Source organism: Strix aluco, unplaced genomic scaffold (assembly GCF_031877795.1).
Source record: "Strix aluco isolate bStrAlu1 unplaced genomic scaffold, bStrAlu1.hap1 HAP1_SCAFFOLD_195, whole genome shotgun sequence".
In the NCBI taxonomy this organism is placed as follows: domain Eukaryota; kingdom Metazoa; phylum Chordata; class Aves; order Strigiformes; family Strigidae; genus Strix; species Strix aluco.
In genome coordinates, this window is record NW_027436602.1 from 1 (window position 1) to 22739 (window position 22739).

At 65.6% G+C, this 22739-nt stretch overlaps 3 protein-coding genes across 3 annotated transcripts; 2 read left to right on the forward strand and 1 right to left on the reverse strand.

Annotated features, from left to right (window-relative positions):
• Positions 1 to 244: 244 nt before the first annotated feature.
• On the forward strand, positions 245 to 12931 carry LOC141919047 (valine--tRNA ligase, mitochondrial-like; the record flags this gene model as incomplete). Its single annotated transcript, XM_074814045.1, is given in 31 exon segments — positions 245 to 339; positions 1287 to 1374; positions 1376 to 1411; positions 2460 to 2563; positions 2671 to 2749; positions 2838 to 2914; positions 4539 to 4569; positions 4571 to 4739; positions 4876 to 5154; positions 5959 to 6008; positions 6010 to 6030; positions 6119 to 6136; positions 6138 to 6224; positions 6226 to 6246; positions 7483 to 7509; positions 7511 to 7588; positions 7711 to 7779; positions 7891 to 7969; positions 8077 to 8165; positions 8167 to 8205; positions 8278 to 8430; positions 8708 to 8794; positions 9084 to 9158; positions 9329 to 9433; positions 9705 to 9805; positions 10155 to 10260; positions 10263 to 10358; positions 10443 to 10469; positions 10471 to 11527; positions 12481 to 12644; positions 12771 to 12931. Coding segments are annotated over 29 exon segments (3318 nt in total), but the record flags the coding sequence as incomplete, so codon positions are not given.
• A 2024-nt stretch (positions 12932 to 14955) lies between these two features.
• Positions 14956 to 18471, forward strand: LOC141919048 (uncharacterized). Its single transcript, XM_074814046.1, has 5 exons — positions 14956 to 16334; positions 16614 to 16718; positions 16749 to 17150; positions 17464 to 17564; positions 18301 to 18471. The coding sequence occupies exons 1-5, from the start codon at positions 15083 to 15085 to the stop codon at positions 18373 to 18375; spliced, it is 1935 nt and encodes a 644-aa protein (XP_074670147.1). The 5' UTR covers positions 14956 to 15082; the 3' UTR covers positions 18376 to 18471.
• A 573-nt stretch (positions 18472 to 19044) lies between these two features.
• ACTMAP (actin maturation protease) lies at positions 19045 to 20129 on the reverse strand. The gene is made up of 2 exons (XM_074814047.1): positions 20061 to 20129; positions 19045 to 19143 (listed from the first exon to the last, which is right to left on the reverse strand). Exons 1-2 carry the CDS (start codon positions 20127 to 20129, stop codon positions 19045 to 19047), a joined length of 168 nt encoding a protein of 55 aa, XP_074670148.1.
• Between the last annotated feature and the right edge of the window lie 2610 nt (positions 20130 to 22739).

The window sequence follows — 22739 nt, forward strand, 5'->3', positions numbered from 1 at the left end:
TGAAAGGGGTGGGGCTTTGGGGATAAAGGGGGCGTGGTCTCGTTGCTGGGGGTGGAGCCAATGGAAGGGGGCGGGGCTTGAGCCTTTTTTTTCCTCTGGAGTTTGGCAGGGATTGGTCAGCAGGGCGTGATGTCAGGGCTTAGCACCGCCCTTAAAGGGGCGTGGCCTGTCCTGGAGGGGCGTGGCCTGGCTGGGGAGGGGGCGTGGCTTAAGCTTGACCCCCCCCCCCCGCCCCTTCGCTCAGCACCTCCATGGCCGCCACGTCCGTCACCCCTTCACGGGGCAGCTGCTGCCCGTCATCACCGACCCCGCGGTGGAGCCCGCCCGCGGCACCGGTACTGGGACCAGTATGGGGGCGGGACTGGGAGCTGGGCTGGGGGAGGGGGGCACTGGGAGCAGTAAGGGGACTGGGAGAGATGTGGGGTGAGAAACTGGGACCAGTAAGGGGACTGGGAGAGATGTGGGGTGGGAAACTGGGACCAGTATGGGGACAGGACTGGGATCTGTACTGGGAGAGGGAGGCACTGGGACCAGTAAGAGGACTGGGAGAGAAGTGGGGTGAGAAACTGGGACCAGTAAGGGGACTGGGAGAGATGTGGGGAGAGAAAACTGGGGACCAGTAAGGGGACTGGGAGAGATGTGGAGTGAGAAACTGGGACCAGTAAGGGGACTGGGAGAGATGTGGGGTGAGAAACTGGGACCAGTAAGGGGACTGGGAGAGAAGTGGGGTGAGAAACTGGGAGCAGTAAGGGGACTGGGAGAGATGTGGGGAGAGAAACTGGGACCAGTAAGGGGACTGGGAGAGATGTGGGGTGAGAAACTGGGACCAGTAAGGGGACTGGGAGAGATGTGGGGTGAGAAACTGGGACCAGTAAGGGGACTGGGAGAGATGTGGGGTGGGAAACTGGGACCAGTATGGGGACAGGACTGGGATCTGTACTGGGAAGGGGGCAGTGGGACCAGTAAGAGGACTGGGAGAGAAGTGGGGTGAGAAACTGGGACCAGTAAGGGGACTGGGAGAGATGTGGGGGTGAGAAACTGGGAGCAGTAAGGGGGAGACAGAGACTGGTTTGGGTAGAAGAATGGTAAAGTGGGGGGGGGGGGGGGGTGACAGGAGGGACCATGGGGACACTCGGGGGTGACAGGGGGGCCCATGGGGACACTGGGGGGTGACGGAGGGGCCCACGGGGACACTGGGGGGGTGACAGGAGGGACCACGGGGACACTGGGGGGTGCCGGGGGGGTGTGCCCGGGGGTGGCAGCGTGTCCCTGTCCCCGCAGGGGCGGGTGAAGGTGACCCCGGGGCACAGCCCCCCCGACCTGGCGCTGGCCCGGGCCCACGGGCTGCCCCTGCTGGGGGTCATCGGGGACGATTGGCACCATGTGTCCCCCTGGGGGGGGGTGGCTCCAGGTACGGCCCCCGCGGGTCCCCTCTGTCCCCAGCTCTGTCCCCTGTCCCCTCCCAGTGTCCTCTCTGTCCCCGTTGTCCCCATCGGTGTCCCCCTGTCCCCAGCCACTTCCCGGTGTCCCCCACAGTCCCCACGTCCCCATCTCTGTCACCTCCCCGTGTTCCCTCTGTCCCCATGTCCCCCACTCTGTCCCCTGTCCCCTCCCAGTGTCCCCAGCTCTGTCACCTGTCCCCTCCCAGTAGTCCCCTCAGTCCCCACATCCCCATCTCTGTCCTCTGTCCCCTCCCAGTGTCCCCCTTGTCCCCTCCCAGTACCCCCCCATCCCCAGCTCTGTCCCCTGTCCCTTCCCAGTGTCCCCTCAGTCCCTGTGTCCCCCTGTCCCCACCTCTGTCCCTTGTCCCCTCCCAGTGTCCCCCCCGTCACCAACCTCTGTCTCGTGTCCCTTCCCAGTGTCCCCCAGCTCTGTCCCTCATCCCCTTCCCAGTGTCCCCCTCTGTCCCCATTTCTGTCTCATGTCCCTTCCCAGTGTCCCCACGTCCCCACCTCTGTCCCTTGTCACTTCCCAGTGTCCCCCCTGTCCCCAGCTCTGTCCCATGTCCTTTTCCCAGTGTCCTCACATCCCCATCTCTGTCCCTTGTCCCTTCCCAGTGTCCCCACGTCTGTCCCTTGTCCCTTTCCCAGTGTCTCCCCCTGTCCCTTCCCAGTGTCCCCCCCTGTCCCCACTTCTGTCCTGTGTCCCTTCCCAGTGTCCTCACATCCCCACGTCTGTCCCAGTGTCCCCCCTGTCCCTTCCCAGTGTCCCCACGTCTGTCCTGTGTCCCTTCCCAATGTCCCCCCCGTTCCCTCCTCTGTCCCTTGTCCCTTCCCAGTGTCCCCTCAGTCCCTGTGTCCCCACCTGTGTCCCCCTGTCCCCAGCTCTGTCCCCAGCCACTCGCTTGTGTTTTCTCTGTCCCTTGTCCCTTCCCAGTGTCCCCCCGTCCCCACCTCTGTCCCATGTCCCTTCCCAGTGTCCCCGCTGTCCCCTCCCCAGCTCTGTCCCCGTGTCCCCAGGGTGTCCATCGCTTCCTGGCGCGGGAGCAGGTGGTGGCCGCGCTGGCCCAGCGGGGGCTGTACCGGGGCACCCAGGACCACGCCATGACGCTGCCGCTCTGCAGGTACCCGCCCTGTGTCCCCGTCCCCCCCCCCCCCCCCCCCCCCCCCAAAGGACACACGTGTCACCCCCTCGGGGGACCGAGGTGACCCCCGATGTCCCCGCAGCCAGCTCGGGGGACGTCGTCGAGTACCTTTTGAAGAGTCAGTGGTTCCTGCGGTGCCAGGAGATGGCCCAGCGCGCCCGGGAGGTGACAGGGACACGGGGAGGGGGACACGGGGAGGGGACACCCCCCCACCCCAGGGTCTGTGACACTCCCGTCCCTCCCCCCCATCCAGGCGGTGACATCGGGGCGGCTCCAACTTGTCCCCAAATTTCACGAGAAGAACTGGAAAACGTGGATGGACAATGTGGGGTGAGGGGCAGGGGGGGGCCAGGGGTATTTGGGGGACCCCCCCAGGTGTCCCTGGGGACCCCCCCAGGTGTCTGATGGGGACCCCGAGGCACTTGGGGGGGACCCAGGCATCCAGGGGGACCCCCAGGCTTTTGGGGGGGACACAGGCATCTGGGGGGGACCCCGAAGTGTCCCCCAGGGGACCCCCAGACATTTGAGGGGGGTCACAGACATCTGGTGGGGGACCCCCAGGCTTTTGGGGGGGGACACAGACATCTGGGGGGGACCCCCAGGCATTTGGGGGGGGACCCAGGTGTCCAGGGGGACCCCCAGGCTTTTTGGGGGGGGGACACAGGGATCTGGGGGGGAACCCCAAAGTGTCCCCAGGGGATCCCCAGACATTTGAGGGGGTCAACAGACATCTGCTGGGGGACCCCCCAGGCATTTGGGCGGGGGCACACAGACATCGGGGGGGGGGGATACAGGCATTTGGGTGGGGGGACACAGGCATTTGGGGGGGACCCTGAAGTGTCCCCAGGGGACCCCCAGACATTTGAGGGGGGTCACAGGCATCTGCTGGGGGACCCCCAGGCTTTTGGGGGGGACACCCCAGGCATTTGAGGGGGGGACACAGGCATTTGGGGGGACCCCCCAAACATTTGAGGGGGGACACAGACATCTGGGGGGGACCCCCAGGTGTCTGATGGGGGACCCCGAGGCATTTGGGGGGGACCCAGGTGTCCAGGGGCACCCCCAGGCTTTTGGGGGGGGGACACAGGGATCTGGGGGGGACCCCAAAGTGTCCCCAGGGGATCCCCAGACATTTGAGGGGGTCACAGACATCTGGTGGGGGACCCCCAGGCTTTTGGGGGGGGACACAGGACATCTGGGGGGGACCCCCAGGCTTTTGGGGGGGGGACACAGGGATCTGGGGGGGGACCCCCAAAGTGTCCCCAGGGGATCCCCAGATATTTGAGGGGGTCACAGACATCTGCTGGGGGGACCCCCAGGCTTTTGGGGGGGACCCCCAGGCATTTGAGGGGGGGGACACAGGCATTTGGGGGGACCCTGAAGTGTCCCCCAGGGGACCCCCCAGACATTTGAGGGGGTCACAGGCATCTAGGGGGACCCCCCAGGCATTGGGGGGGGGACGACGACGGGCATTTGGGGGGACCCCCAAGCATTTGAGGGGGACACAGGCATTCAGGTGGGGACCCCCCAGGGTGTTTGGGGGGGGACCCCCGGTATCCCTGGAGACCCCCCAGGTGTCTGATGGGGACCCCCAGGGCATTCAGGGGGGGGACCCCCACGTATTTTGGGGGGACCCAGGTGTCTGGGGGTACCCCCCAGGTGTTAGAGAGGAGACCACCCAGAAATTTGGGGGGGGGGGGGGCACCAAGGTGTCCAGGGGTGATCCCAAGGCATTTGGGGGGGACCCCGACATCCAGAGGTACCCCCAGGTTGTCAGAGGGGGACCCTCAGGCATTTGGGGGGACCCCCAGGATTTGAGGGGACCCCCCCAGGCATCGGGGGGGGGGGGGGATCCCAGTGTCCAGGAGGGGCCTCCCAGGTGTTTAGGGGGGGGGTCCCCGAGTGCCTGGGCCCCCCCATATTTGACACACACCCCCCCCCCCCCCCCCCCCAGGGACTGGTGCCTGTCGCGGCAGCTGTGGTGGGGGTCACCGGGTGCCGGCGTACCGGGTGGGGGTTCCCCCCACACGTGGGGTCCCCCCCCCCGAGCACACCCGAAAACTTCTGGGTCGTGGGGCGCCAGCGAGGCCGAGGCGCGCGCAGCCGCCGCCCCGCACCCTGCGCTGCCCCCCCGAGGCGCTGGAGCTGCAGCAGGGTGAGGAAAAGAGGGGTGGGGGGCACCCCAAAATCCCCCCCGGGGTCCCCTGGGCACCCCAAAAACCCCCCCAGCGTCCCCTGGGCACCCCAAAATCCCCCCCGGGGTCCCCTGGGCACCCCAAAATCCCTCCCAGGGTCCCCATGTTCCCCTGGGCACCCCCAAAATCCGCCCCGTGTTCCCCTGGGCACCCCAAAATCCCCCCCAGGGTCCCCGTGTTCCCCTGAGCACCCCAAAATCCGCCCTGGGGTCCCCCTGGGCACCCCAAACCCCCCCCAGGGTCCCCGTGTTCCCCCTGGGCACACCCAAAATCCCCCCCTCGGAGTCCCCATGTTTCCCTGGGCGCCCCAAAATCCGCCCCGGGGTCCCCCTGGGCACCCCAAAAATCCCCCCGGGGTCCCCCATGTTCCCCTGGGTGCCCCCAAAATCCGCCCCGGGGTCCCCTGGGCACCCCCAAAATCCCCCCCCGGGGTCCCCGTGTTCCCCTGGGCACACCCCAAAAATCCCCCCCCGGGGTCCCCGTGTTCCCCTGGGCACCCCAAAATCCCCCCCCGGGGTCCCCGTGTTCCCCTGGGCACCCCAAAAATCCCCCCCCGGGGTCCCCGTGTTCCCCTGGGCACCCCAAAAATCCCCCCCCGGGGTCCCCGTGTTCCCCTGGGCACCCCAAAATCCCCCCCCCGGGGTCCCCGTGTTCCCCTGGGCACCCCCAAAATCCCCCCCCGGGTCCCTGTGTTCCTCTGGGCACCCCAAAATCCCCCCCTGGCGTCCCCCTGGGCACCCCAACAACCCCCCCCCCGGGGTCCCTGTGTGCCCCTGGACACCCCAAAATCCCTCCCAGCCCCTTAAAAAGTCTTTTTGCCTTTCAAAAATCTTTTTGCACCCCCAAAACTCTCTCTGGATCCCTCCAGCACCCCCAGCAGTGCTCTGGCACCCCCAAAATCCCCTCCCAGCACCCTAAAATCATTCTCTGACACCCTAAAATTGTCTTCCAGCACCCCAACCCCCCCCCCAGCACCCCAAACTCCCCCCCCATCTCCCCAGCAGCCCCCCGACACACCCCCATCAGCCCCCTGCCCGCCTCCAGCACCCCCAAAATGCCCCCCAAGCACCCTTTGCCACCCCCCCCCAACACCCAGAGACCTTCCGGGGCACCCCCAAACCCCCCACCCAGGCTCTGAGAGCTTTTGGGGTCCCCCCTTAACCCCCCCCATCCCCACAGACCCCGATGTCCTGGACACTTGGTTCTCCTCCGCGCTCTTCCCCTTCGCCCGCCCTGGGGTGGCCCGAAGAGGTGAGTTTGGGGGGGGACCCAGGGGACACGTTGGGGGGGACACAGGACAATGTCCCCCACCCCCACGGCACCCCCACTTTGTCCCCAGACCCCCGATTTGCAGCGGTTTTTACCCCACAAACGTGTTGGAGACGGGCAGCGACCTCCTTTTTTTCTGGGTGGCCCGGATGGTCATGCTGGGCCAGCAGCTCACCCGGGCGCTTGCCCTTCTCCCAGGTACCCCTGGGGTGTCCCCCCGATGTCCCCCCGCGTCCCTTTGGGGTCCCCCCGATGTCCCCCGCGTCCCTTTGTGGTCCCCAGATGTCCCCCGTGTCCCTTTGGGGTCCCCCTGATGTCCCAGTGTCCCTTTGGGGTCCCCAGATGTCCCCCATGTCCCTTTGGGGTCCCCAGATGTCCCCCGTGTCCCTCTGGGGTCCCTCTCATGTCCCCCGTGTCCCCTTTGGGTCCCACCTCATGTCCCCCGTGTCCCTTTGGGGTCCCCCAGATGTCCCCCGTGTCCCTTTGGGGTCCCCCCCATGTCCCCAACGTCCCTTAACCTCTTCCCTCTCCACGTGTCTTGTTCGGTTTTGGGGTTCCTCCTGGTTCCATGTTGTTTCTTGGGGTCCCCAGTGTCCCTTGGGGGTCCCCAATGTCCCCAAGGGTCCCCAGTGTCCCCAAAAGTCCCTTTTTCCCTTTCTCCTGGCTGTCACGTCTCTTCTCAGGGGTCCCCATCCCTTTTTGGGGCTCTTTGATGTCCCCAAGGGTCCCCTATTACCTTTCCTCTGGGTGTCACGTTCCTTCTTGGGCCCCCCCGTCCCTTTTGGGGGCTCCTTGGGGTCCCCCCTCATGTCCCCCGTGTCCCTTTGGGGTCCCCTTCATGTCCCCCCGTGTCCCTTTGGGGTCCCCCCAGTGTCGTCTGTGTCCCTTTGGGGTCCCCCTCATGTCCCCTGTGTCCCTTTGGGGTCCCCAGATGTCCCCCATGTCCCTTTGGGGTCCCCCAGATGTCCCCCCGTGTTCCTTTGGGGTCCCCCTCATGTCCCCCGCGTCCCTTTGGGGTCCCCCTCATGTCCCCCCATGTCCCTTTAGGGTTCCCCTCATGTCCCCCGTGTCCCTTTGGGGTCCCCCCCATGTCCCCAACGTCCCTTAACCTCTTCCCTCTCCACGTGTCTTGTTCGGTTTTTGGGGTTCCTCCTGGTTCCATGTTGTTTCTCGGGGGTCCCCAGTGTCCCTTGGGGGTCCCCAATGTCCCCAAGGGTCCCCAAAGGTCCCTTCTTCCCTTTCTCCTGGCTGTCACGTCTCTTCTCAGGGGTCCCCATCCCTTTTGGGGGCTCCTTAGTGTCCCCCGTGTCCCCTATTCCCTCCCTCCACCGTATCTGCTACTTTCTTGAGACCCCTGTCCCCACTTCGGGGGTCCCCTGTCCCCAATTTGGGGGTCCCCTGTGTGTGTGTGGTCCCCCCCCTCACCCCCCCCAGGTCCTCCTACACTCGCTGGTGCGCGACCCCCCACGGGCGCAAGATGAGTAAATCCCTGGGCAACGTCATCGACCCCCAGGACGTCATCGCCGGCGCCTCCCTTCAGGTAGACCCTACAATAACACCCCCCCCCCCTACACCCCAATACCCCCCCAGGGGGACCCCAAAAAAACCCCTCAGGGACACCCCGCAACGCCTTTATTTATTGTAGGGTCTCCTGTTTTGTAGGAGCTCCAGGAGAAGCTCCACCACAAAATCCTCGACCCCCACGAGCTGATGGTGGCCGCAGAAGGCCAAGTAGGACCTTGTCCCCCCCCAAATCTGTCCTTGTCCCCCCCCAAATCTGTCCCTTGTCCCCCCCCAAATCTTTCTCCTGTCGTCCCCCCCAAACCTTTGTCCCCCCCGCAGAGGCGCCAGTTCCCCCACGGCATCCCCGAATGCGGCGCCGACGCTCTCCGCATGGCCCTGTGCTCCCACAACGTCCACGGTGAGGGGACCCCCAACCGGCCGGTGGCCTTGTCCCCAACTTTGGGGGGGACCCCCACCTCCGTGTGTCCCCCCCCACAACAACCCCCCCCGCCCCGTTTCCCGTAGGCGACGACATCCGCCTGGACGTGGGCGCGCTCCTGAGTCACCGCCGCTTCTGCAACAAAATCTGGAACGCCCTCAAATTCGTTCTCAGCCGCTTTGGGACCCCATTTTGTCCCCCAACCTCCCGAAGAGGTACCAGGAGGAAGGTTTGGGGAAGGTCCATCCCCTTCCGAACTTCTTCCTCTTCCTCCTCTTCCTCCTCAGACGGCGCCGCAGCACCCGATGGAGCGGTGGGTGCTGAGCCGCTTGGCGCAGGCGGCGGGCGAGTGCGAGCGGCGGATGGAGGCCTTGGAGGTTCACGGCGCCGTCGCCGCCGTCCAACATTTCTGGTTGAGGAGCTTCTGCGACGTTTATCTGGTGGGTGCTCCCCGTCCGTCTGTCCCGTCCCGGTCCTGGCTGTCTGTCCGGCCCCCACCCGGCCCCCTCACATCTTCCTCCTTGGTGGTAAACGCAATAGGGACCCGTTGGGTGTGTCCATCTGTCCAGCCCGACCCAGTTTTTGTAGGTTGAACCCAACTCATGGTGATGGTGTCCGTCTGTCCGTCCAACCTAATCCATCAGGTCTTCTTGAGCGTTGACCTTCATGGGTTCTCTTGAGCGTGTCCATCTGTCCGTCCCACCCCACCTCTTGTAGGTTGAGCCCAACCCATGGTTGATGGTGTCCGTCTGTCCATCCAACCTAATCCATCAGGTCTTCTTGAGCGTTGACCTTCATGTGTTCTCTTGAGCGTGTCCATCTGTCTGTCCCACCTCACCTCTTGTAGCTCTCTGAACGTTCAACCCAACCCATGGTTGGTGGTGTCTCATCTGTCTGTCCCCCCCAATCTATGAGGTCTCCTTGAACGTGTCCATCTGTCCGTCCCACCCCACTTTCTGTAGTTTGAGCCCAACCCATGGTTGATGGTGTCCGTCTGTCCGTGTCCCCCCCATCCATCAAGTCTCCTTGAGCGTTGACCTTCATGGGTTCTCTAGAGAGCGTCCGTCTGTCCATCCCACCCCACTTTCTGTAGGTTGAACCCAACTCATGGTTGATGGTGTCCGTCTGTCCATCCAACCTAATCCATCAGGTCTTCTTGAGCGTTGACGTTCATGGGTTCTCTTGAGGGTGTCCGTCTGTCTGTCCCACCTCACCTCTTGCAGCTCCCTGAATGTTCAACCCAACCCGTGGTTGATGGTGTCCGTCTGTCCGTGTCCGCCCAATCTATGAGGTCTCCTTGAACGTGTCCGTCTGTCCATCCCACCCCACCTCTTGTAGGTTGAGCCCAACCCATGGTTGATGGTGTCTGTCTGTCCGTGTCCCCTCATCCATCAAGTCTCCTTGAGCGTTGACCTTCATGGGTTCTCTAGAGCGTGTCCATCTGTCCGTCCCACCCCCACCTCTTGTAGGTTGAACCCAACCCATGGTTGATGGTGTCCGTCTGTCCATCCAACCTAATCCATCAGGTCTTCTTGAGCGTTGACCTTCATGGGTTCTCTTGAGGGTGTCAATCTGTCTGTCCCACCTCACCTCTTGCAGCTCCCTGAATGTTCAACCCAACCCGTGGTTGATGGTGTCCGTCTGTCCGTGTCCGCCCAATCTATGAGGTCTCCTTGAACATGTCCGTCTGTCCGTCCCACCCCACTTTCTGTAGGTTGAACCCAACTCATGGTTGATGGTGTCCGTCTGTCCGTCCAACCTAATCCATCAGGTCTTCTTGAGCGTGTCCGTCTGTCCGTCCCACCCCCACTTTCTGTAGGTTGAGCCCAACCCATGGTTGATGGTGTCCGTCTGTCCGTCCCCCCTAATCCATCAGGTCTTGAGCGTTGACCTTAATCCTCTCTCTTGAGCGCGTACCGTCCGTCTGTCAGAACGTTGAGCCCACCCCTTCCCTTGGCAGACCCCGTCCGTCTGTCCATCCCCCCGGCGCCTCCCTTTGGTTGGAAACCTCCATTGACCGCGTCCGTCTGTCCGCACCCACCCGCCCCCTCCAGCATCTCCGCCTCAACCCCCACCCCCCCCCTCCCCTTGGTCCGTCTGTCCCTCTGACCCAAACCGCCTCGTTTTGACCCCATTCCGAACCCGTCCGTCTGTCCGTCCGCAGGAGACGGCCAAAACCCACCCTCCGGGAGCCGGAAACCGCCGCGACGACGCGCCGGACCCTGCTGAGCTGCGCCGAGTTGGGGCTGCGCCTCCTCGCCCCCCTTCGCCCCCCTTCCTCGCCGAGGAGCTCTGGCACCCGCCTCCCCCCGCGCCCCCCCCCGCGCCCCCCCACCCTCTGCCTCGCCCCCCTTCCCCGACGCCGCTCGCCTGGTGGGTGCCGCCACCCTTTTTGGGGGGGTCTAAAAAGGGGGGTTCGCACCCCCCTGACACCCCTTTTTGTTCTCTTCAGGCGCACTGGCGCTGCCCCAAGGTGGAGGCGGAAGGTGACGGCCATGCTGGAGGTGGTGAGGGCGGCGCGAGCCCTGCGCGACACCTTCCGCCTCGGCGCTGCCCGGCCCCCCCTGGTGAGTGCGGAGGGGGAGGGACAAGATGGCCGCCGGGGCGTGAGGGAATTAGGTGTCCCAGCATGCCTTGGGGCACCCAAGATGGCTGCCGGGGCTGTCCCAGCATGCTTTGGGGCACCCAAGATGGCTGCCGAGGCTGTCCCAGCATGCCCTGGGGCACCCAAGATGGCTGCCGGGGCTGTCCCGGCATGCCCTGGGGCACCCAAGAGTGCTGCCGGGGCTGTCCCAGCATGCTTTCGGGCACCCAAGATGGCTGCTGGGGCTGTCCCAGCATGCCCTGGGGCACCCAAGATGGCTGCTGGGGCTGTCCCAGCATGCTCTGGGGCACCCAAGATGGCTGCCGAGGCTGTCCCAGCATGCCCTGGAGCACCCAAGATGGCTGCCGGGGCTGTCCCGGCATGCCCTGGGGCACCCAAGATGGCTGCCGGGGCTGTCCCGGCATGCCCTGGGGCACCCAAGATGGCTGCTGGGGCTGTCCCAGCATGCTTTGAGGCACCCAAGATGGCTGCTGGGGCTGTCCCAGCATGCCCTGGGGCACCTAAGATGGCTGCTGGGGGCTGTCCCAGCATGCCCTGGGGCAGCCAGGTAGCACTAAGATGGCTGTCGCTGAGGACTAAATGTCCCAGCATGCACCTGGTTGTGCCCCAAGATGGCGTCTCCCACTGTGGGCAGCCATATTGCCCAGCCCACCCCAGGGGAGCAGGCCCGGCGGCCTGGCAATCCCAGCATGCCCTCGGGGGCGGGGTGGGGGTGGCCATGTTTGGAGGCAGGGCTATCCCAGCATGCTTTGCAGTGGCGGTGCAGTGTCCGGCGGAGGCGCCACGATTGGCTGTTGGCGCTGGGCCCCCGCCCTCCAGACCCTGGCGGGGGGTGGGGGCCTCTGCAGCTCCTCCCCCCGGGGGCGGGGCCGGGGCCGGGCTGGGGTGGGGGCGGCTGCGGGCCTGACACCCGCATCTACCTCTGCCTGCGGGTGAGTGGGGCCCCGGGGCATTGTGGGACGGTGGGGGACCCGGGGGGAGGACCCAGGGGCATTGTGGGATGTTGGAGGGGGAACCCAGGGGGCATTGTGGGATGTTGGAGGATCCTGGGGGGGGGTCCCTGGGACATTGTGGGATGGTGGAGGCCTCGGAGGGGGGGCCCCGGGGCATTGTGGGATGCTGGGGGACCCCAGGGGCATTATGGGATGGTGGAGGCCTTGGGAGAGGACCCAGGGGCATTGTGGGATGTTGGGGGACCTGAGGTGGGACCCAGGGGCATTGTGGGATGCTGGGGGACTCAGAGGCGGGACCCAGGGGCATTGTGGGATGGTGGAGGCCTCGGAGGGGGGCCCCGGGGCATTGTGGGATGCTGGGGGACCCCAGGGGCATTATGGGATGGTGGAGGCCTTGGAGGGGGCCCAGGGGCATTGTGGGATGTTGGGGGACCTGAGGTGGGACCCAGGGGCATTGTGGGAAGCGGGAGGACCTGGAGGGATCCAGGGGCATTGTGGGATGTTGGAGGCCTTGGGAGAGGACCCAGGGGCATTGTGGGATGTTGGAGGACTCTGGAGCATTATGGGATGCTGGAGGCCTTGGGAGAGGATCCAGGGGCATTGTGGGATGCTGGAGGCCTTGGAGGGGGGCCGCGGGGCATTGTGGGACACTGGGGGACCCCAGGGGCATTATGGGATGGTGGAGGCCTTGGAGGGGGGCCCCGGGGCATTGTGGGACACTGGGGGACCCCAGGGGCATTAATGGGATGGTGGAGGCCTTGGAGGGGGGGCCCCGGGGCATTGTGGGACACTGGGGGCCACGCTGGGAGGAACCCTGGGGGGCACCAGCAGTTTTGGACGCCTTAGGACACCCCCAGAGCATTATGGGATAGCGGGGACCCCCCCCCCCAAAGCACTGTGGGATAGTGGGGGACCCCATTTTTCCCCCCCAGGGCCTGGTGGAGCCGGCGGCCGCCCGGGCCCAGCTCCGCGGCCTCCAGCGGCGCCTCGAGACCCTCGGGGGGACCCCGACATCTGGGGGGGACCCTCCGCCAATCGGGGGGGGCCCCCCCCCCCCCCCTCCTCCTCCTCCTCCTCCTCCTCCTCCCAGCAGCAGGTAGAGCCCCTTCGTTAAGCCAATTAGCATCGTTTCACTCTATAGAGGGACGGGGGGGGCTTCATTAACCTCATTAATTAAGGGGTTGCCCTCATTAACGCCCCCCCCCCCCCACTCCTTCCCCAGGTTGCCATCCTCCGCGCCGAGCTTGCCCGCCTGGCCCAAGCCGTGGAAGCCCTGGACCCCCCCCAAGAGGATTCAGGGGTGCGGGGGGACCCTGGGGCTTAATTAACCCCCCCCCAAAAAAAAACCAACAAAAAAAGAAAAAAAAAAACCACATTAATGACCCCCCCCCCCCCCTTCCCTGGCCTCGTTATTTCTCTTCGGGGACGTGTCACGAGTTGTTGGGTCTCAGCTGAGGGATGGGGGGGGGGGGGTGGGATTGAGGAGTCCAAGCTCCGCCCCCCCCCCCCCCCCCCCCCCCTCACTGGGGCGATTTGATTCGACGGGATCCGGGAGCTGGTGACACCCCGAAACTGCCACCAGGACCCCGAAACCGCCACCGGGACCCCCAAGACATCTCAGGTAACGGGGACACCGCCCCCCCCCCCCCGTGGGGCCCCACCCTGTGTCCCCTGTGTCCTTTGGGGTCCCTTGGGGTCCCCCTGTCCCCTCCCCATGTTGTGTGTCCCCCCCCCCCCCATCTTTTCTGGGGTCCCCCATGTCCCCTCCATGTCCCATGTCCCTTCTGGGGTCCCCCCCGTGTCCCCCTCTATCCCTCCTGGGGTCCCCTGTGTCCCCCCCCCTCCCCCCCCGACCCCCCTGGGGTCTACTGTGTCCCCCCAGTGTCCCCCCATGTCCCCCTGTCCCTCCTGGGGTCCCCCGTGTCCCCCCCCATGTCCCCCTGTCCTTCCGGGGGTCCCCTGTGTCCCTCCAATGTCCCCTCATGTCCCCTCATCCCTCCCAGGGTCCCCTGTGTCCCCTCCATGTCCCCCAATGTCCCTTCTGGGGTCCCCCCTGTCCCCCCCATGTCCCCTCATCCTTCTTGGAGTCCCCTGTGTGTCCCCCCCCGTCCTTTCTGGGGTCCTCTGTGTCCCCCCAATGTCCCCCCATGTCCCCTCATCCCTTCTGGGGTTCCCTGTGTCCCCCCAATGTCCGTCCATGTCCCCCTGTCCCTCCCAGGGTCCCCTATGTCCCCTCCATGTCCCCTAATGTCCCTTTTGGGGTCCTCTGTGTCCCCCCAATGTCCCTCCATGTCCCCCTGTCCCTCCCAGGGTCCCCTGTGTCCCCCCCCTGTCCCTCCTGGGGTCCCCAATGTCCCCTCCATGTCCCCCCCCCATCCCTCCTGGGGTCCCCCCCATTCCCTCCCTGTGTCCACGTGCCACCCCTGGTGATGTCCCTTGTGTCCCCGTCCCCCCCCCCAGGTCCCTTCCCATGGCCGAGGGCTGCTCCCACGCCGTCCCCCCTCATCCCCTCCCCGGGGAGGTGACAGCCACCCCCGGGGACGTCACCGTGACCCCTGAACCTCCGTGGGGACAAGCCAGAGGTGTCCCCAAGGGACAGAGGGACACCGATGTCCCCAGGGACACCGTCACCGTCACCCCCTGGGCCGGTGGCATCACCATCACCGTCACCGCCCGCCCCGGCTGATGAGGACGTTGGGGACATCGGGGACGCCGGGGACGTCGGGGACATCGGGGACAAGGACGTCTCGGTCACGAGTGACGTGGGGCGCGGGGATGTCCCCATCCTGGGTGACGAGGACGTTGGGGACAGGGATGTCACAAACCCGGAGGATGTTGGGGACAGAGACGGAGCAACCCCTGGGGAGGGGGAGGAGGGTGACAAGGATGTCACAGCTCGAAGGGACGTTGGGGACATCGTGACCCTGAGGGATGTTGGAGAGTGGGATGGGCCAGGCCTGGACAAGGACACTGGGGACAGGGGTGTCACCTCCCCAAGGGACATTGGGGACAGCGGTGTCACCACCCTGAGGGATGGTGGCGACAGGGATGTCCCAGCTCTTGGGGACAAGGATGTCACCACCCCAAGGGATGTTGGGGACAAGGATGTCACCACCCCAAGGGACCCTGGGGGCAGGGATGGCCCAGTTCCTGGGGACAAGGGTGTTGGGGACAGAGATGTCACCACCCCGAGGGATGTTGGGGACAGGGATGTCCCAGCCCCTGGGGACAAGGATGTCACCACCCCAAGGGATGTTGGGGACAGAGATGTCACCAGCCCAAGGGACCTTGGGGACAGGGATGTCCCAGTTCCTGGGGACAAGAATGTTGGGGACCGAGATGTCACCACCCCAAGGGACACTGGGGACAGGAATGTCCCAGTTCCTGGGGACAAGGATGTTGGGGACAAGGACGTCCTGGCTCTGAAGGACGTTGGGGACAGCGATGGCCCAGTCCCAGGGGACATCAGGGACAAGGGCTTTGGGGACACACAGGTCACAGCCCTGAGGGACCGTGGGGACGTTGGGGACAGGGATGTCCCAACTCCTGGGGACAGGGATGTCACCACCCCCAAGGGACGTTGAGGACAGGGATGTCCCAACTCCTGGGGACAGGGATGTCACCACCCCGAGGGACGTTGGGGACAGGGATGTCCCAACTCCTGGGGACAGGGATGTCACCACCCCAAGGGACGTTGAGGACAGGGATGTCACCACCCCAAGGGACGTAGGGGACAGGGATGTTCCAGTTCCTGGGGACAAGGGTGTTGGGGACAAAGATGTCACCACCGCAAGGGACATCAGGGACAGGGATGTCCCAGCCCCTGGGGACAAGGATGTCACCACCCCAAGGGACATTGGGGACAGGGATGTCACCACCCCAAGGGACGTCAGGGACAGGGATGGCCCAGCTCTTGGGGACAAGGATGTCACCACCCCAAGGGACATTGGGGACAGGGATGTCACCACCCCAAGGGACATCAGGGACAGGGATGTCCCAGCCCCTGGGGACAAGGATGTCACCACCCCAAGAGACATTGGGGACAAAGATGTCACCACTCCAAGGGACATCAGGGACAGGGATGGCCCAGCTCTTGGGGACAGAGATGTCACCACCACAAGGGACAGTGGGGACAGGGATGTCCTAGTTCCTGGGGACAAGGATGTTGGGGACAAGGGTGTCACCACCCCAAGGGATGTTGGGGACAGGGATGTCCCAGCCCCTGGGGACAAGTACATTGGGGACACCCAGGTCTTGGTCCTAAGGGACGTTGGGGACAAGGATGTCCCGACTCCCAAGGACGTTGGGGACAGCGATGGCCCAGGGGACATCGGGGTCGAGGGTTTTGGGGACACGCAGGTCACAGCCCTGAGGGACCTTGAGGACGTTGGGGACAGGGATGTCCCAGTCTTGAGGGACATTGGGGACATCCCAGTCTCTGGGGTCAAGGACATTGGGGACAGGAGTGTCCCAGCTCCTGGGGACAAGGGTGTCACCCCCCTCAAAGACATTGGGGATGGGGGTGTCACAGTCTGTGGGGACGTTGGGGACATCCCGGTCTCTGGGGACGAGGACCTTGGGGACGGGGACGTCACAGCCCTGGGGGATGTTGGGGACATCGGGGCCACCTGCACCGCCGGTGGCATCACCATCATGGTGACGGCCCCGCCCGTGGAGGACGAGGGCGGCGCCAGCGATGACGTCACCACTGATGTCACTGGGGAGGTCGGTGACGTCACAGCCGCTTCCCCCGGCGATGGCGCTGACCCTGGGGACGTCCCTGGCGGTGACATCAGGGGTGACATCATCAGCGGTGACATTGGGGGTGACATCAGGGGTGACATCATCAGCGGTGACATCGGGGTTGACATCATCGGGGGTGACATCAGCAGTGACACTGGGGGTGACACTGGGGGTGACATCAGTGGTGACATCACTGCGGGTGACATCATTGGAGGTGACGGTGACATCATGGGGGGTGACAGCGGTGACATCAGTGGTGACATCACTGGAGGTGACATCAGGGGTGACACTGGTGACATCATCAGGGGTGACATCACTGGAGGTGACATCACTGGGGGTGACATCAGGGGTGACATCATTAGGGGTGACATCAGTGGTGACATCAGGGGTGACATCATTGGTGACATCATTAGGGGTGACATCGGGGGTGACATCACTGGGGGTGACGTCATCGGAGGTGACATCACTGGTGACATCGTAGGGGGTGACATCGGGGGTGACACCGTTTCCTCCCTCGCTGCTGATGTCACGGCTGAGGCTGACGTCACCCCCCACGATGACGTCACTTCCTGTCCGCCGGAGGGACCCCCCCCAGGTGACGTCACGCCCCCACGTGACCTCGCTGATGACGTCACCGCCGCCCTCCCTCCCCCCCTGCTGCCGCCGCCAGTCCAACCCACCGGTGACGTCATCGGGAGGGGCCTCGCCGGTGACATCACGCCCGGACGTGACGTCATCGTCGCGCGCCGCTCGCGCCTCGGGGACGACGGCGCCGCCCTCCCCCCGCCGGGAGCCCGCCCTCGCGATGACGTCACCGATGACATCAGCGCTGAGGCGCCCGCGGAGGGCGGGGCCTCAGGTGAGGGGGGTGGAGCCAAGATGGGGGGCGTGGCCTGAGCCCCGGGGGCAGGGCCAGGAGTGAGTGGGTGGGGCCAGAGGGGAGGGGGCGTGGCCATGGCGAAGTGGGTGGAGCCAGAGAGGGTGGGGTGTGGGCCCTGGGGGCGTGGTCACGACAAAGGGGGCGGAGCCTGGGTGGGGGCGTGGCCACGGCGCAGTGGGTGTAGCCACGAGCTTTTGCCCCTCCTGGGGTTGGTTGAAGGGGGCTGGGGGCGGGGCTAGAGCCAGCTTGGGGCGTGGCCTCGTGCTGACCCCGCCCCTTCTCCCCTCCCCAGATGCCCCCCAGCCCCAGACGCCCCCCCCCGGCTGCCCCCTCGTCTTCCTCGCCCTCGTCTGCCTCCTCCTCGCCCTCCTCCTCCTCGCCGGCGTCTTTGCGGTACGATGTGGGTCGGGGGGGGGGTCACGGACCTCTGGGGGGGTCGTAGGGGGTCCCCAAACCTTTAGGGGGGTCGTAAGGGGAGTCATGGAGCCCTGGGGGGGTCACGGACCCCTGGGGGGGTCAAAGAGCTTAGGGGGGTCACAGGGGGTCCCCAAACCCTTGGTGGGGTCATAAGGGGGAGTCATGGAGCCCTGGGGGGGTCACGGACCTCTGGGGGGGTCGTAGGGGGTCCCCAAACCCTTGGGGGGGTCATAAGGGGGAGTCATGGAGCCCTGGGGGGGTCACAGAGCTCGGGGGGGGGTGTCACAGGGGGGTCACGGGCCTCTGGGGGGGTCACAGGGGGTCCCCAAACTCCTGGGGGGGTCACAGCGGGTCCCCAAGTCCCGGGGGGGGTCATAAGGGGGTGTCATAGAGCCCTGGGGGGGGCAAAGAGCTCGGGGGGAGTCCCAAACCCCTGGGGGGGGTCACAGGGGGTCCCCAAGTCCCTGGGGGGGGGGTCACGGACCTCTGGGGGGGTCATGGAGGGGTCACAGACCTCAGGGGGGGTGGGTCACAGGAAGGTCCCAAACCCCTGGTGGGGGGGTCATGGGGGGGGGGGGGGGGGGGCTGGACACCTGGGGGGGTCACGGGGGGGCCCCCCGATGCTCGAGTCCCCTGGGGGGGGGTCACAGACCCCTGGGGGGGGCACATGGACTTGGGGGTCCCCCCTGACCCCCCCCTGTCCCCCCCCCAGGCCGTCCATTACGTCAAAGTCTTCATCATCAGCTCGGCCACCTTCTCGGTGCCGGTGGCCGAATCCTTCCCATGAGCCTTTGCGGCGGGACAAGATGGCGGCTGGGGGTGGAGGTGTCACCACCCCCCCCCCCCCAAAAAACAGCAATAAACCCCCTTTTTTTGTGTGTCCCCCCCCCTTCCTCCTCCGTGTCCCCTGGCAGCGGGGGGGGGGGGGGAGCGGGGCCGTCACGGCTGGTGGCCACCGGCCAGCCCGGGCTTGTCCCTGGGGTGGGGACGGTGGCCCTGGACAAAGGACCATTGTCCCCAAGGTGGCACTGGGGGGGGGTGGGGGTGAGGGGGGGCTCGGTCCCACAGCGGGGACAGGGGGAGGGGTTGGGGACAGTGAGGATATTGGGGGGACACTGGGGAGGGGTTGGGGACATCAGGGGGTTGGGGACAGTGGGGACATGAGGGAGTTTGGGACACTGGGGACATCAGGGAGGGTTTGGGGACAACAGGGAGGGTTTGGGGACATCAGGGGGTTGGGACAATGAGGGAGTTTGGGGACACTGGGACACCAGGGGGGGTTTGGGGACAACAGGGGGTTGGGGACAATGAAGATATAGGGGACACTGGGGACACTGGGGACACTGGGGAGGGGTTGGGGACACCAGGGGATTGGGGACAGTGGGGACATGAGGGAGTTTGGGGACACTGGGGACACCAGGGAGGGTTTGGGGACATCAGGGAGGGTTTGGGGACATCAGGGGGTTGGGGACAATGAAGATATAGGGGACACTGGGGACACTGGGGAGGGGTTGGGGACACCAGGGGGTTGGGGACATTGGGGATATTGGGGACACTGGGGACATGAGGGAGTTTGGGGGACACTGGGGACACCAGGGGGGGTTTGGGGACACCAGGGAGTTGGGGACACTGGGGAGGGGTTGGGGACACCAGGGGGTTGGGGACATGAAGGAGCTTGGGGACACTGGGGACATCAGGGGGGGGTTGGGGACACCAGGGGTTGGGGACAGTGAGGGAGTTTGGGGACACTGGGGACACCAGGGAGAGTTTGGGGACACTGAGGATATTGGGGACAGGTTGGGGACATCAGGGAGGGTTTGCGGACACCAGGACACTGGGGACACCAGGATGGGTTTGGGGACATCAGGGTTTGGGGGACACTGGGGATATGGGGGACACTTGGGGACATCGGGGAGAGTTTGGGGACACCAGGACACTGGGGCCACTGGGGAGGGGTTGGGGACATCAGGGGGTTGGGGACAGTGAGGATATGGGGGACACTGGGGACATCAGGGAGGGGTTGGGGACACTGGGGACACTGACGAGGGACTGGGAGGACTGGGGGACACTGGGGAGGTTGGGGACACTTGGGGACATGGGGGGGGGGTTGGGGGACATCGGGGCGCCCTAGGGCTTGGGGACGTGGGGACCGGCTGTTGTCACCCAGCCCGGGGAGGGCGCGGGGCCACTCGTGTCCCATGTCCCCACCCCGGGGCACGGCCACCTGCTGTGTCCCCACCCAGGGGACGTCCCTGTCCCCGTGTCTATAAGTGGGGACACTTGGGGGGGGTCAGGCAGCACCATGGGGGTGACGGGGACATTCGTGGTGGCCCTGGGGACGCTGCTGCTGCTGGCGGGGGGTGAGGAGACACTTGGGGACATTGTGGGGGGGGACACGGGGGGACAGGGGGGGACATGGGGGGACATGGAGGACAGTGAGGACATGGGGGACATGGGGGGACACGGGGGGACACTGGGGACATCGGGGACATGGGGGGACACGGGGGACATGGGGGGACATGGGGGGGACACGGGGGACATGGGGGACACTGGGGACAGGGGGGACATGGGGGGACACGAGGGACACTGGGGGGACACGGAGGACACTGGGGACATGAGGGACACTGGGGACATGAGGGGACACTGGGGGACACGGGGACGGGGTGGGGGACACAGGAGATGTGACATGGAGGGACACAAAGGGACAAAGGAGGCCACAAGGCCACCGGGGCGGGGGTCCGTGGGACCAGGGGACCCGTCCCTGCTCGTGTCACCTCCCCGTGTCACCTCCCTGTGTCACCTCCCCGTGTCACCTCCCCCAGGACCCGCTGAGCCCGTCCCTGTCCCCGAGCAGCCTTGGGACAAGCTCTGGCCTCGCTGCTCCAGGTCCTTCACCTCCTCCCCGGTGGCCCCTCGGGGACAACGATGTCCCCAAGGCCACCCCCGGACTTGGGGACATCAGGGTCACCCCCTGGTTTGGAGCTGCCACCGCAAGGACCCGAGAAATGTCCCCACGGAGCAGGGACGCAGCTCCGGGGTGTGGGACACGGGACCGGGACCTGAGGGATGTCCCCAAGGATTGGGGACACGTCCCCAAGGACCAGAGGGATGTCCCCAAGGACCAGGGGGATGTCCCCAGGGACCAGGGAGGTGGCCTCAGGGACCAGCTCAACGTCCCAAGGACCAGGGGATGTCCCCAAGGACCAGAGGGATGTCCCCAAGGATTGGGGACACGTCCCCAAGGACCAGAGGGATGTCCCCAAGGACCAGGGGGATGTCCCCAAGGACCAGGGAGGTGGCCTCAGGGACCAGCTCAACGTCCCCACGGACTGGGGACACGTCCCCAAGGATTGTCCCAACGTCCCCTGGGCCAGGGGACGCGTCCCCAGGGACGTCCCCTGCCCCAGGGGTGGCCGAGGACCTCGGGCGAGAGCCGGAGCGGGGCAGCGTCCCCGTGCTCCGACCTTGGGGACGTTGGGGACATCATGAGCCAGGACACGTCCAGGGACGTCGAGGACAGCGAGAGCCACGGTACGGGGACATGGGGGGTGACGAGGGACTTTGGGGACATGGGGAGGGGACACCTGGGGCTCTGTCACCTCACTGTGTCCCCTCTCCAGCTTGGGGACACTCGGAGGAGCTGTGGGAGGTGCCGTAGCGCCGGGGGACGTCCTGTCCCCGTGTCACTGTCACCGTGTCCCCATCCTGTCCCCGTGTCCCATCCCATTGTCCCCATGTCCCCATCCTGTCCTGATTGTCCCCATCCCGTCCCAGTGTCCCCATCCCAATATCCCTCCTGTCCCCATGTCCCCATCCCAGTGTCCCCCTCCTGTCCCCATCTTGTCCCCATGTCCCCATCCTGTCCCCGTGTCCCCATCCTGTCCTGATTGTCCCCATCCTGTCCCCGTGTCCCCATCCCAGTGTCCCCATCCTTTCCCAGTGTCCCCATCCCCACATCCCCATCCTGTCCCTAAGTCCCCATCCCATTGTCCCCGTGTCCCCATCCTGTCCCCATGTCCCCATCCCATCCCCGTGTCCCCATCCCAGTGTCCCCACCTTTCCCAGTGTCCCCATCCTGATGTCCCCATCCTGTCCCCATCCCATTGTCCCCCTCCTGTCCCCATCCTGTCCCCATGTCCCCATCCTGTCCTGATTGTCCCCATCCCGTCCCCGTGTCCCCATCCCAATGTCCCTCTTGTCCCCATGTCCCCATCCCAGTGTCCCCATCTTGTCCCCATCCCATTGTCCCCCTCCTGTCCCCATCTTGTCCCCATGTCCCCATCCTGACCCCGTGTCCCCATCCTGATGTCCCCACCCTTTCCCAGTGTCCCCACCCTGATGTCCCCATTCTGTCCCCATCCCATTGTCCCCCTCCTGTCCCCATCTTGTCCCCGTGTCCCCATCCTGTCCCCATGTCCCCATCCCGTCCCCGTGTCCCCATCCTGATGTCCCCATCCCCGTGTCCCCATTAAAGGTGGAAGCAGCATCGTCCCTGTCCTCGTCCCTCGTCTCTGACCGCCCTCGGGCCCCCTCAGGGACGGGGAGGGGACACCCCGGGTGTCCCCTCACAGAGGGTCCCTCCCCCCCTCGCCCCGTGTCACGAGGTCCCAGCCCCCCACCCCGTGGCAACACCAAGAGTGGGGACAGATGAGCCTTTAATTGGGGACATCTGTGGGGCCAGGACAGCGGTGGCTCTTCTTGGGGACATCTCTGGGGCCAAGGTGGGGACAGGACAATGGTGGCCCTTCTTGGGGACATCTGTGGGTCCAGGATGCTGGTGGCTCTTCTTGGGGACATCTCTGGGGACATCTGTGGGGCCAGGACAGTGGTGGCCCTTCTTGGGGACATCTGTGGGGACATCTATGGGGCCAGGACGCTGATGGCTCTTCTTGGGGACATCCGTGGGGCCAGGACAATGGTGGCCCTTCTTGGGGACATCTGTGGGTCCAGGATGCTGGTGGCTCTTCTTGGGGACATCTGTGGGGACATCTGTGGGGCCAGGACAGTGGTGGCCCTTCTTGGGGACATCTCTGGGGACATCTATGGGGCCAGGACACTCATGGCTCTTCTTGGGGACATCTCTGGGGCGAGGATGCTGATGGCTCTTCTTGGGGACATCTGTGGGGCCAGGACACTCATGGCTCTTCTTGG

Excerpts from the sequence above, each read along its gene's own strand:
- LOC141919048 (XM_074814046.1), top strand. The coding sequence starts at position 15,083 with ATGTCCCAACTCCTGGGGACAGGGATGTCACCACCCCCAAGGGACGTT. Across the intron at positions 16,335-16,613 it reads CCCTGGGGACGTCCCTGGCG|GTGACATCACTGGGGGTGAC; the intron begins GTGACATCAGGG and ends ACATCACTGGAG. Across the intron at positions 17,151-17,463 it reads CGCGGAGGGCGGGGCCTCAG|ATGCCCCCCAGCCCCAGACG; the intron begins GTGAGGGGGGTG and ends TCCCCTCCCCAG.
- ACTMAP (XM_074814047.1), bottom strand. The coding sequence starts at position 20,129 with ATGTCCCCCGTGTCCCCCCCATGTCCCCCCATGTCCCCCGTGTCCCCC. Across the intron at positions 19,144-20,060 it reads ATGTCCCCGATGTCCCCAGT|TGTCCCCAATATCCCCAATG; the intron begins GTCCCCCCGTGT and ends TCATGTCCCCAG.